We start from the raw sequence: 12,410 nt of genomic DNA on the forward strand, positions 1-12,410 counted from the left end.
TAAAATTCTAAATTATATGTTATTATTTAAATTATTATTTTAATATTTTAATTTATAAATTAAATATTTTAAAGACTAATCATATTATATGTATATAGAAAATAACTATCTATATATATATATTAAAATAAAAAATATACATTAAAAATAAATTAAATAATACATATATTTATATACATATATAATAATTAATGAATATTTTGATAGTTAATTTTTATGTATATATAATATTTTTATTATAAAAATTATTATTATATTATATATTTTTTGTTCTACTGTCAAAATTTTCTGAATCCGTCACTGGTTTCAAATGATAACAATGAAATCAAACTCACCAATATTCTATTAATTTGACTGCACGATTGACCCTAAACCATGTAAATTTACGGTCATTCACCTTTATATCAACCAGTTTGATAATGCTGTTAAAACACTAGCACTTTTTCTTTCTTCCAACTGCACAACCTCATTGAAGACACCCATGTAGCAAAGAAGAACCTAACATATTTTCGATAAAAAAAATTCAACTCTTCCCACACAGCAAGCTTCTTTTCCCTTGTATGTGCACCGTATACCAAGCAAACAGCACAAATAAAAATTATTATTTGTCAATTCTCCTTTTATACATAACCATATCTTCCCTTTGTAACAATTACTCAAGCTAAACATCATAACATCTCACATTATTAATAAACCTCCAGAAACACCTTCCGATCCTACAAATTCCAAACTCACCGCATCATTATCCCAAAATTGTACTATATCCAACTTAGAAATCACTTCCTTCTTTGTTTCTATCAATCCTAATATATTCACATTATTTTTACGCTTAAATTTTTTCACCATTTTTCACTTTTCAACACTCCCTAAACCCCTCATATTCCACGAACTAAAATCATTTAAAAACTTTATTACACACCTTATTTCGATTTTTGGGGCGGCACCTTCTTGCTTTCTCTTTCTGTTTTGCCAATACTTCATTCTGAGCTTGGAGAATAACCATAATGTCCTCATTCTCGTCATATAAAACAGCTCCTGATTCAACAGTTAGATCCCAAGCAGCCTTATTTTCAGCCATATCTTTATCCCAACTTTCTCCGTGTTCATCTTGATTAGTTTCACCATCTGCATCCTACTCTGAGTCATCCGAATCTTCCAAGTTATCATCTAACCCAGTTTCCTGCATCACCCCTCATCAGACATATGCCAACATGCTGCTTACTACTGTCGTCTAAACTAGCGTGGATATCATTAACTACATTTGGTGGAATTTTTTTCTCCGCTGTGCTGTTCGAATAATTATCCGCACCTTCGCCAATCTCTTTTCCGGATTGATTCTGCTCGTCGGGTGCATAAGGGGCTTCACGCTCCTCCCTGCCCTCCACGCCATCAAGTTCAGCGTGGACATTATCACTTCCGCCACTAGCAGCTGACTTCCGCACTGCTCCCAGATCTACCTCGTCAGCGTTGTTCACCATGGCATCAACCCCTTCACGAACTCTATGACCAGCCACGGCCCTCTCTTCATCGTCGCCCGCAGCAGCCAGCAAGGAGGCCCTTTTAAAACGCACAATGACGTACTCTCCGTCGCACCACACAGCCACTTTGCCGCCACACCTCACTAACATATTGGGTCTTATATGCTTCAACCCAACCCCAACTGAACTTTTGTTCAACACCAGATCAACTCCTTCTTTCTGTTTATTCCCGTATTCTCAAGTCTCCGTTCTTTCATAGATTGCTTCATTACTGATTGTTTGAGATCCCATAGATTCCGCACTCACCATTGCCAGATACACCAAAGAATTATCTGTTCGCGTTTTCAAAAAACACTCATGCCACTCATCCAAATCATCAACGGCAAATACCTTTCTATCCTTGTCATGCTCTACCTCCCGTAGCCCCTGTGGCATCATTACCACCGCATTCCATTCCAACTCCAATATTCCCTCTGAATTTCTAATTCTTCACTTCTATGGTGTTCCAAAACAACTCTCTCTTTCTCGTTCACCTCAATATCCTTTTCTTTAATTTTTTTTTTGTTTTCCATCAAGAGAATCTTCATCATGTATAGTAATTTTTTTCCGGACATCAATTCTCCTCCTGTACTTAGCCTCACTCACAAAGATTTTTTTGCTCCTTAAACACATTCCATTCATCTCTTTGTTAGCCTTTAATGCTCCTCTTTTTGTAGTATACCTAATAAAAAAATTTGTATGTTTATCTTCAAAATATTTCTATGTTTACATCATAAAATTTTTATGTTTGACATAAAAAATTTATGTAATTAGAAAAAAATGTTCTGTGTATTTATTTCATATTTCTCTTCAAAAATTTGTGTGTTTATTTTTAAAGAATTTTTTCGTTTAGCATAAAAAATTTATCTGATTAAGTCAAAATTTTTATCCTATGTTACTCTTAAAAAATTTGTGTGTTTATCTTTAAAATTTCTATATAGTATGTTACTCTTAAATTAATCGCACAATATTTCTGCTAATAAAAAGCATTCTCACATAAATAGTAATATTGTACATCGTTTTCATGATATAGACCAAGGACTCTCCCCTAGCCCAACTCAGAGAACATAAAGGTGTTAGAAAAAGTTGTGCAAATAAATTAATTTTGGTTGATCAAGTGGTCACTTTACTTGTCCATCTAAATAAATGTCGGAAATTTGAATCTCACATCGTGAATGCAGTAATTTATTGGCCCGCAGCAGACCCTTAAATGGAGCTCAGATTCGTAACGAATTAGTCTTTGACTTGTCGAGTTTGAGGATACCGTGTGCAACCAAAAAAGAAAAAAAGTTGTGCAAATAACACGTGTTGATCATTTATTCAATTCAGTCCGTTTGTCATGTCTGTTTGCAAAGTGCGGAGCAAATTAATTAACTTTCTGAAACATTGCTAACCAAAAGGTAACCATGATTTGGATCACTAGTTTCTTTCCAATTTCAGAGAATTATTCTAAATCCTCCCATCACCCAAAGGGTGAGAGTTATCAGAGTTATATATATCCAAACATCTAATAAGATTTAATATTCATTAATATCTAAATACTATAATATCACGTTCCTACATTCTAAAAACATGGTACAAGATCTTTTCTTGTTTTGATTTGCCCCATCATTATAATCAATCCAAACAAAGACAGCTGCCTTGGAAAATGCAGTGTGTCTTAATCGAAAAGTCATGCATGCATTGATTAATGCCACTACTATTCTGTATGATATCTTTATTGGATTTGGATCACCATTGATCTAAACATACTTTTTAGAAAAATAAATGTTTATGATAGTTGCACAACACAACAATGACTACAGAGCTCTTTCTCACCCTCCAATTCCACAGGCTCAAGGCTCCTCCATGCACCCCTTGTTGTATCAAACAAGTGGACAAGGGACATTGATCTTTCTATCTCATCATAATCATTACCTGTCTTGTACCCTGCCAAGAAAAATAATTGAGTCCCTATTGGGGCCATAGTTAGGTATGATCTTTGGCTATGAGGCCAATTCTCATAGTTGGTCTCCAATGTGGAAAGGCTTGGTTTCTGTGACCCTTCAACTTCATTCCAAAGCTTCCCATCATAGGCCTCAACATGTCCCTTCCATGCATTCAAGCAATCCCCTGAGCTAAAAAGGGAGTCATTAACCGCCACGATTTGATTAGGAGGCACATCCAACTGCCACATCCCTGCCACGAGGTCCCACTTTTTTGCCAGCGTGTCGTACACCTCAGCAGAGCTACGCTCCACTAGGCTAGGCATTGTGAACCCTCCAATAATATATACTTTTCCTTGCCATGTCACCCCTACACATTTATATCTCAAAATATGCATACTAGGCAAAGGTGTCCATGTGTCAAGACTAGGATCATACACCTCAGCCGACGAGATCCCGTGTGCGCTCGCCAGCTTGGATTTCCCCCCTGCCACGTAGATTCTGTTATTGCAAATGGTGCAGGCAAAATCATACCTTGGCATGCCAAGTGGCGCGCAATGGAACCATTGATTGGTTGTTATGTTGTAACGCAGGACATTTGGTGAAACATGGATACCCACATCAACCAATTCAGCTGAGTCATCAGACACATGAACCCTTTCTTTGTGGCAAACTAGGCCACCAATTATGTAAACAGAGTCCCCTAAGGAGACCATGGAAAAGGCTTTCAAGATTTGGCCTTCAATTAGTCCTGGAATTGAGGTCACATGGCTCCATGTGTTGGTGGATGGATTAAAGAGCTCCATTGAGTTAGGAACAATATCTTTATTGTCAGTTGTTGGTTTTGTAGGACAAAACACAGCAACTATTGCATAATTGGAAAGAAAATCATCCTCCATTGGCCTTGACAAACATGAGAGGGAACCCATTCTTTTTGGGATACTGTTAATGATCACTCTTATGTGTGTTTTGTATAAGTTGCCACTGGGAAGTGTTACAGTATGAAGAAGAGTGATATTTGTAGGGAAGGTTGGCGGAGAAAACAAAAATAAAATGCATATAGATCAGAGTTTGCGTGTTAACATCAACTTGTGGTGATAACATTGTAACACATTTGATATATTGTTGCCCATTGTATGCATTGTTGTCTTTTTATCTCTTAAACATAAAGCTAAAACATGAATTTTCCGGATTCTACAAGGTTTTTGTAGCAAGTATTAAATACTGGTAATCAATTGATTGGATTAAAAGCAAATTGTTTAATGTCTCCTTAGAGGCGTGGATTTTGAAGTTGGACAAGGCATTGAGACTTTGTAAAGTGATCCATTGAGTGGTGTTTTGTTTTATTTGAGTAACGTGCCATCTTAGTTAGTAAATCTGATGTGATGTACTTGGGGTATGCAGCTATAATTGAAATATCAAACCTTGAGAATGCATCATTCATTCCTATATCTATTATTTTCTATTTTCAAAGTATTATCATCACTATATTTGTTTTAAATCCCTTCAGAAATAAATTGGTAAATGCCTTGTATTGAATATATTGATCTCATTTAGAAGTCGTATGATAAGGATTATACTTATCTTTGTCAACTAAAAAAATTAAATTAAGAGAATCCACTTCTTCAAAGCTACTATCATTAGCGAAGATCCATCACACCCATATACTACTCTAATCAAACCGCTGTACTGAGCTCCAAGACGGGATTCGAACCCCCGACACTTGCTTAAGCAGACTAGTGAGCTAACCACTAGACCAACCCAACTTGGTTTATAAATAGGTTTTCCATCTCGAATTAGGTGCGATTTTTTATAGTTAGCCCATGATCTTAATTTCACTAGTAGTGTTTACCAGTTAAGCTTTTCCGATTAAGTTTACCTAAGCTTTATTCGTTTTGGTGAACTTTCGAATTTGATTCACTTGTAGCTGTTAGTTAATAGCACATCCTTTAACTAGCTATCCGAGCTAAATCCAGCTAGAACACAATGTCAAAATAATAAATGCCTGGGAGGTAAATGTAATCGCCAATCACGAGTCCAGAATAAGAAAAATCAATAGTCCAGGACAGATTACGCATTTAGGAGTTAAGACAGCGAAAGTGAAAAGATCGCCTACACTCAAGCAATTTCAGAACAAATTCTATAGATTGTAACGAAAAGCATGCATATGAAAATGCTGCAAACACCAAGTTTAACGAAAGAATTGATAAATGTACTGAATTATCTTTTTACAACGGTATAACACCACTTAAACGAACTATCTACGAGAATCTGGACATTGGATTGGCCACGTTCGGATTAAATGTCGCATTTGATGCCAATGATGACCATATCTTCATCTAAAACTTGCACAATGCAATTGCAAGTAAACTTACAAGCATTCAAACAGCAGGGTCTTCTAGTACAGCCTTGGATAGATCATTAATGTGAGGATAAGCAGCTTTCTCATCCAACTCTTTTTGGGCCCATATCAACATCTTCAACAAGCTTGGAAGTTTAGGATCTGATACAACAAAAGTCAGGCAAGGTTATTAAATCCAATTGTGGAGGAATGGAACAAGACCAAAAAAACAAGTGCGAATTTCAAACTGGCAACCCCCCAGTTAGCAAAAGCTGACAACTATATCTCTATAACCAAAGAAAAACAAAATTTAATATCAGTCACTCAAACATTATATACAGCCACTACCTCATGCTTTGCTATTATGCATATATTCTCTTGTTAGGTATGTATCCTGTGGACTTGGTTCCACATATTTTTAATCTACTTGCAGAAATCAAAATAAAGAAGTTTTAGAAGAAATTTTAAATCACCAAATGGAAGAAAATTCTCATTGCTCATCTCTCAAGTGGAAGCAAATTGAAGGCCATAAGTCATACATAGACAACCCAATCCTGGCTTTGCAAGTATTAGGCTATATATAGTATAACGGATAACAGAATGTTGTTAGAGCTAACAACCATTACTATAAATAGCATATCTCTTTGTATCAGAACATAACACATTCATATCAATTCAATACTTTCAGTTTACTTCCATATTCTCTCTTTCTCTATGAAAAGCTCATAACAGGCCAAGTCTTTAATTCAAGTACATATATAATGGAATAAAAGCACATCCAAACATGCTTTTGACGTCCCCCAATGACATAACATGGAATAAAAAAACTACAAAATGATAGTATCATATGTGCACTCCTTGTCCTCTTGCAATTTATATTTGTTAAAGGGGGCATATATTTCAGGTAATGAATAAGTTACAAGCACAAGAAGTTCGAATCCATCTTTCGGTGCAGACATAGAATCTCAGAAAATTATGCCCAGAAATTTTATAACATCTGCTAATTTGCTATGCTACCTAACAAACTTTATAAGTCAATCAGGAAAAGCTAGTAGGAATACATGCTTGTTAGACAGATTCCTCAGATGTATATATGTGGAATATGACAAAGTAAAAAACCAGGGTCCATGCTCAAGTCATAAATACTAGGAAACAGATGGTGTAGCAGATACAGACCTTTTTCATGACTCTGGCTTGTAAGGATGGCAGCATTCACCTCACTTGCCGTCTTTAGACGTTGTGATATATCAAGAAGCTCTCCAATAGGACAGTTAGAGACATCTTCAAAGGCAAGAAGTGCAACAGTCCTCTCCAAATCTTCTAAGAAGCTTTGCTGGAGGTAATTAAAAAGTTAAACTAAGCATTAGTGGGTAACACTAGTGCAACTAATAATGCTATATATAAACTTCTCTGTGATGAAAAATTATTTTCACATTTTGCATCTTTCCAAGCTTCATTCAACCAGAGTAAACTAAGGGTGCAAGCAATCTACCACTAAAAAAGATAAATAAGCTAATAAAATACTTCATTAATCAAGATACCACATAGGAAAATATAGATTAAAAAAAACTAACCAAATTTAGACTTACATTTTCCTCCCCCCTTGGGGCAAGCTCCTCCTGGGCAAACTCTAGAGCTTCTTCTACTTTTCCATTCCGAATCAGTTCTATCAGCCGCTGTTGTTGGAGATGGAAAAATAGTTGTGGATTTGTATCTAGTATCTGCAAACAGCATTCCAAAACAAATATTAAGTTCATAAATAGATGAACAAAAATCTGATGATTACACCAAAAATTGTATTATATGCGTTGTGGTATATAGTAGATTGAGAACAGGTTTTTTTGTATAAAAGTAATTAACGTACTATATTGTTAACACTGCATTACAATTGCAAGGATAAACTAAAGGTATTGACAACCTACCTCCGGATTTAGGTCATTCACTTTTTCAATTGCGTCCTCAACATTACCACTTTGTACTGCCTTCTTAACAGCCATGCGATCCGTGATTGTTGCGAGATCTATGTCTGCTGTGTGTCTATAAGGAAGACCAAAGCAGAAAACAGCAAAGACGTGATTCCAATAAAATAATGAAAAGAAATACATAAGTTAAAAGAAGCAGCGAGACATGGTTTAATGAAGGATACGTTCAGTTCCAGACTCCATCTGGAATTTCTCAGCAGCTTCAACATAACCCTCAGTCACAAGGAAATTCATGACCAATTTATTCATGTCTTCTTTCCTGATCTTCACATCATTAAGCTTCTTCTCCCACTCTTCTCTTGTTATCACCTTCTTTGATGCAGCCTTAGCACAAACAAGTTTAAAGAAAAATGCATTAGCATGCCACTGCAGAGACATTTGTAATTTACACATTCCATTAAGTCCACAATTACTTCATTCTCGATACACAGTAACTTCCGGAAGAAAAAAGAAGCAACCAATTGAATAAATTGAGCAATAAGTACATAGAACATCGCAATTCTTCAACCATTTTTAATCGGATAAAGTAATATTTTGGTCCCCAACATTTGGGCCGAATCCTAATTTGGTCCTTAATATTTCAAACGTCCTATTTCAATCCCAAAAACTTTCAAACGTCCTATTTCAATTCCAAAAAAGTTTTAAGCGGGTTCAATGCTGTCGCACCATTAAATTTGACACAAACAATTCATATATTGAAGTGCCAATAGCATTCGATTTTATTATGTAAGTAAAATCGATCTATCAATGTCCAACAAAATATAAAAGTTTTCTTTCGATTTTGAAGCATTGATAATTGAATGTTAGGATTTGGAGTTTAGTATAAAAAATTTGAGGAGAAAAAGTGTTACAAGAAGGTTTTCGTTATATTTTTTACGCATAGAAGAAGACATGACTTAATTAGCAACGTTATTCACGTCCATGTCACTTATTTTGTTAACTATTAGTGTCAAATTTAACCATAGGACAATATTGAGCCTGTATAAAACTTTTTGGAACAGAAATATGACGTTTAAAATATTAGGGACCAAATTAGGATTTTGCCCAAGCATCAGGTACCAAAATAGTACTTTACTCTTTTTAATTTTAACATAGTATAACATAAGAAAACACCTCACATGCTAAACTAAACCAATCTACTCCCATTACCCTATCATTACAATCAAAGCATTGTATAAAGCATTTCGCAATCAGTGAAAGTAAATCTCAAAATTACATGAAATCCGAACTATCTTTCTAAATCTATTCAGAATCATGCAAATAAACGTAAAACAAAGCATCATCAGCTGTTAATTAAGGAAACACAAATAGGGAATCCTTTGCTCAAAACTAATACCTAAAGAAACTGTTAAAAATAAACAAATAAAAATAATTAAATTACCATTGCCTCGATTTCTGCGAGCTCACGAATCACAATCCAGAATAGTGACATCAGTGCACCAGCTTCAACCCCATTAAGTCCGAGGCGAAGCGAAACGACTACGGTCTCCCTGCACTGCAAGAAACTATCGAAACCGTTAAATTATATATTCCTGAACTAAAATCCAGGTCAAAACCAAAAAACAAAAAAGAAAATAAAGGTCGGCAGAATGTGATATTACCGCAAAAAGTATTTTCAGGGAAAATATAGTAGAACTGTTATTTTCCGGGAAAATAATGCCGACAAAAGACGATTCCGCAATGAGTGTCTATGTAGGTTCTGGCGACGCTTCTCTCTCTCTTCGCGCACGCAGAGTAGCTAGCTGGGGGGCTGGAGGGTGCAAGAACTTTCGGTCGATGGTTGTGGTCGGTCCGAACCCGGTTTGTTTTAGCGGGTTCATCTGGATGGGCCTCACTTTTTTTATGTTTAGCTAGGCCCATTTTAGTCCAAAATAGTTTCACCTAAAATCAGATCGGGACCAACCCACTACTGAACCGTTGGATTTGATCAAGCAGTATTCCTGAAGAACTCCCCCCCCCCCCCCACCCAAAAAATTAAATAAAATAAATAAAAGGATCAACGAATATTCTTTTGACACAACAATTATATTTTTGTTAATCTTTTTAACTTTTTGAACCAGAAAAAGATTTTTAAAAGAAATTCAGTCATGAAATTAATTCAAAGAAGCCAAAAAAATCATTGTTAAATCTCACGTGCTAAATGAGAGGTTAACATTTTCATTAACAATGTAAACTCCAAATATATAATATATTTAAAATATTAAGAATAAAATTAAAATAAATTAAGAGTCAAATATATTTTTAAAAATTTCCCTCAAAATTTTAGATATGAAATATGTTTATACTATGGCCTAAAATTAAAGTTATAGTTAAGACAGAGTTAATCTAATTTCTCAAAGGACCTATAAAAGTTTATCGGATTTAATAAGATTAATATGGAAAGTTATAATAATTAGGAAGAGTATAAGTAGACAATGAGAATATTAAACAATGTGAATAATTATGTCAGATGTTTAATTTAATAGGTATGCAGATGATTATGTTCATTATTTTTAATTTGATGATTATTTTTTTTATTCAATTTACTCATACACAGTTAACAATAGCTGGATGTTCAATTCACTAGGTATGTAAATGATTATCTTAATATTAAGATTTATGAAGTAATTTAAGAGTGGAATATTCACTTTATTAGATCAATTTTAAAATTCATTATTCACATTATTTACAAAAATTATTATTTAAAAAAATCATTTTTTACCTAATAAAACCCTAATAGTTAACCTATGTGATATGTTTGGTTCATTATTTAGAGAGTTTTTAAAAAAAAAAAAAAAAAAGAGTTAAAAACCCAGATTCAAAAATTTGAGTGATAGTTTAGTGATAATATATATGTTCTCTCTGAACCAAAGGAGGGCTATGATATCAGATTTTATGTAATCATGTCTAAACTCTTTCGTTCTCTCTCTAGACGCCTTTCTTTTTCTTCACCGTCCTCTTCTTCCTCCTCTCCGATCCATTCTTCTTCCAACCCCCTTACTGAGAAAGTTACTCGTCCTGAGGAACTTTCCCCCAAACACAATATCTTCGAAGAAGAAGTCTGCTTCGAAGATATCAATCAAGCCATTGACAATTGGGAAATACCCAAAATCCCTCAAGATGAGTTATGTCCCTGATGATAACAAGAGAAAATCTGATTATATCATCAAAACCGCTGAAAATAATATTCCTCTAGGACCCGATTCCGGTGAGGAATTCCATCTTCTGACTAAACAATCAGTTAGAGAACATGCCCGCCACTACAGATATCTGCACATAGGGTGTGTTCAAGTTGCAGTCAAACCTCTCATCCGAGAAGGCTTGAATGCCTCTATCCTCATGTGTCTTAGAGACATCAGACACAATGACTTCCAAGACTCCTTAATCGGAACGGTTGAAACAAGTCTTGGACATGGTCCAGTTTACTTCAACTGTTTCCCAAATAAGACGGTCAGCTGTTAGATCTTAACATTCTTGACTCTCTTTTTCTAAACATCCGAATTCATGGTCTTAACATGAAAGAAGGTTCCATTCCAGCCGCCTTAATCTATAGGATTCAATACAAGGTCATGAACACTTGTAACTCTAGAGTCCTTCTTAAGTCCCAAGATCGTGAAACCACTTTGTTTGTCACAGACATGACAAAGGCCAATGTTATGATCCCAAAGCTCATAAGATGGGATGAAATTGACCTCCCACAATCATGGTCAATTGACTGAGCCATTCCAACGCAACCTAGACAAGCACCTCTTTTACGAGAAGTAAAACAGGATGAATCAGGGAAAGTAGAAATTTTCTTTGATAGACGAAACTCTTTTTCTTCTAGATCTGAAGCAGGAACTTCTAATGATTTTGCTTCAGCAAGAAGATCTTTTTCAGTAACTTCCCAATCTCAGTTTTCAAAAATGTCGAGACCAGCTAATTCTGAAATACATATTTCCGGATTACAAAACAATTCAAGCATTTCTCAAGGAGTTTACCAAGAAGATGATGGTGATGTAGAATTTGAAGTTGAATCTTCTATTCCATCTCATCAATCTCCAACATATTCTTCTTTGAATGGTAAATGATAACACAGAATTTATTATAAACAGAGAAGCCTTACTTAAAAACCTTAACTCTAAAGAGTATGACCTCCAAAGAGAATGGTATTTAAGTAATTATACAGCTTCTCAAATCTCATCATTCAAAGAAAAATATTACAAATTTTTAAATGATGTTAGATTGCATATTCCCTTTTTTGAATGGTTTCATGCTTATTCCATCAAAACAACATTGAGTATCCTTTTAAAAATAAACAAACTTCATTTTCAGCAAATGTTATTTCAACTTGGAAAGTCAAAGATGGGAACTTAGTTAGATCTGAGTTTCCCCCAAAAGGAGCTTTTATTATCTCAAACACGGAAGGACATAATCCTGTTATGGCCTCTCCCTTTAAAACAAAAAATGTGGATGAAGCTGTCGCCCCTAAGGATATTAAAAATCTCATTGAACAATCAAATTATACCAACAAATTTTTACAATGCTTAGGCGACAATCTCTCATCTTCAAGATCTACTTTCTCTTTGAAAAATGATTCTGAAACATCTACTTCTAAAAGTATTGAGAAACCTCTTTTTAAACCTTTTAAAATAAGTAGCAAGGTTAAGCAAAGTCTTAAAACCTC

At 34.8% G+C, this 12,410-nt stretch overlaps 2 protein-coding genes across 4 annotated transcripts; both read right to left on the reverse strand.

Moving 5' to 3' along the window:
• Positions 1–3,071: 3,071 nt before the first annotated feature.
• On the reverse strand, positions 3,072–4,440 carry LOC130970424 (uncharacterized). The gene has a single exon (XM_057896509.1). The coding sequence runs from the start codon at positions 4,369–4,371 to the stop codon at positions 3,289–3,291; it is 1,083 nt and encodes a 360-aa protein (XP_057752492.1). The 5' UTR covers positions 4,372–4,440; the 3' UTR covers positions 3,072–3,288.
• Positions 4,441–5,485: 1,045 nt separating this feature from the next.
• On the reverse strand, positions 5,486–9,533 carry LOC130967449 (protein GID8 homolog). 3 transcript variants are annotated; one of them, XM_057892304.1, is made up of 7 exons: positions 9,367–9,533; positions 9,147–9,260; positions 7,930–8,089; positions 7,706–7,812; positions 7,373–7,504; positions 6,960–7,116; positions 5,486–5,945 (listed from the first exon to the last, which is right to left on the reverse strand). In XM_057892304.1, the coding sequence occupies exons 2-7, from the start codon at positions 9,195–9,197 to the stop codon at positions 5,824–5,826; spliced, it is 729 nt and encodes a 242-aa protein (XP_057748287.1). In that variant the 5' UTR covers positions 9,198–9,260; positions 9,367–9,533; the 3' UTR covers positions 5,486–5,823. The 3 variants fall into 3 exon arrangements, with proteins under 3 accessions (XP_057748287.1, XP_057748288.1, XP_057748289.1); XM_057892305.1 differs by having other exon boundaries at positions 9,147–9,270; positions 9,367–9,532; XM_057892306.1 differs by having other exon boundaries at positions 9,147–9,255; positions 9,367–9,526.
• Between the last annotated feature and the right edge of the window lie 2,877 nt (positions 9,534–12,410).

This window comes from Arachis stenosperma, chromosome 3 (genome assembly GCF_014773155.1).
Source record: "Arachis stenosperma cultivar V10309 chromosome 3, arast.V10309.gnm1.PFL2, whole genome shotgun sequence".
Taxonomy (NCBI): domain Eukaryota; kingdom Viridiplantae; phylum Streptophyta; class Magnoliopsida; order Fabales; family Fabaceae; genus Arachis; species Arachis stenosperma.

Excerpts from the sequence above, each read along its gene's own strand:
- LOC130970424 (XM_057896509.1), bottom strand. The coding sequence starts at position 4,371 with ATGGGTTCCCTCTCATGTTTGTCAAGGCCAATGGAGGATGATTTTCTT.
- LOC130967449 (XM_057892304.1), bottom strand. The coding sequence starts at position 9,197 with ATGTCACTATTCTGGATTGTGATTCGTGAGCTCGCAGAAATCGAGGCA. Across the intron at positions 7,505-7,705 it reads TGAATGACCTAAATCCGGAG|ATACTAGATACAAATCCACA; the intron begins GTAGGTTGTCAA and ends TGCTGTTTGCAG. Across the intron at positions 7,117-7,372 it reads CCCCAAGGGGGGAGGAAAAT|CAAAGCTTCTTAGAAGATTT; the intron begins GTAAGTCTAAAT and ends AATTACCTCCAG.